The following is an 826-nucleotide window of genomic DNA, read 5'->3' as shown; positions in this document are numbered from 1 at the left end:
TCTGCCCAGCGGCCGAGGGCGCGGCCTGCGGGGGGCCGCGGGGCCAGCCGTGCGCCCCGGGGCTGCAGTGCCGCGCGCCTCCCGGCCTGAGGCGCCTAGGCGGGTCCTGGCTGGGCACCTGCGGATGCCCCGCGGCTGGGGCGGCCGTGTGCGGCAGCGACGGGCGCACCTACTCCAGCCTGTGCGCGCTCCGGGCGGAGAACCGCGCCGCGCGCCTCCGTGGCGCGCTCCCGGCCGTGCCCGTGCAGAAGGGGGACTGCGAGGACCCAGGTGAGCGTGAGGGCCGCGTGCTCCCGGGACACTTTTGGAACTTTCTTAAGGAGTGTAAAGAACGTCTCCTTATGTCTTCTTATTTTTTATTTTATAGTCAGTGTCTCGATCTGTCGCCCGGGCCGGAGTGCAGTGGAGTGATCACAGCTCACTGCAGCCTCTCCTGGGCTCAAGCGATCCTTCTGCCTCAGCCTCCGGAGTAGCTGGGAATACAGGCGTGCGCCATCACGCCGGATTCATTTTTTAAATATTGTTTTGCAAGGCTGGGAGCGGCGGCTCTGCCTGTAATCCCAGCACCTTGGGAGGCCGAGGCGAGTGGATTGCCTTAGCCCGCGGGGTCTTGACCAGCCTGGGCAACTTGGCGAGACCTCGTCTCTATAATAAATAAAAAAATTAGCTGGGCGTGGTAGCGTGCGCCTGTAGTTCCTACTCGGAAGGCTGAAGCGGAAGGATCGCCTGAGCCCAGCAGGTTGAGGCTGCGTTGACCGGGAATGTGCCACTGCACTCCAGCCTGAGCAATAGAGTGAGACTCCAACTCCCCCCCCCCCAAAAAAAA

At 63.6% G+C, this 826-nt stretch overlaps 1 protein-coding gene across 1 annotated transcript in view; it reads left to right on the top strand.

Annotated features, from left to right (window-relative positions):
• Positions 1-5: 5 nt before the first annotated feature.
• Positions 6-826, top strand: part of HTRA4 (HtrA serine peptidase 4) — a gene marked incomplete at its 5' end in the record, with an annotated part of 15,268 nt that continues 14,447 nt past the window's right edge. Inside the window, one exon of the mRNA XM_008072352.2 lies at positions 6-270. Within this exon, the coding sequence (XP_008070543.2) occupies positions 6-270 (265 nt within the window). The remainder of the gene's footprint in view (positions 271-826) is intronic.

This window comes from Carlito syrichta, unplaced genomic scaffold (assembly GCF_000164805.1).
Source record: "Carlito syrichta isolate Samal-C Ts95f unplaced genomic scaffold, Tarsius_syrichta-2.0.1 Scaffold315142, whole genome shotgun sequence".
Taxonomy (NCBI): Eukaryota; Metazoa; Chordata; class Mammalia; order Primates; family Tarsiidae; genus Carlito; species Carlito syrichta.
Note: the sequence above shows the minus strand (reverse complement) of the source record. Positions and strands in the feature narration are given on the sequence as shown.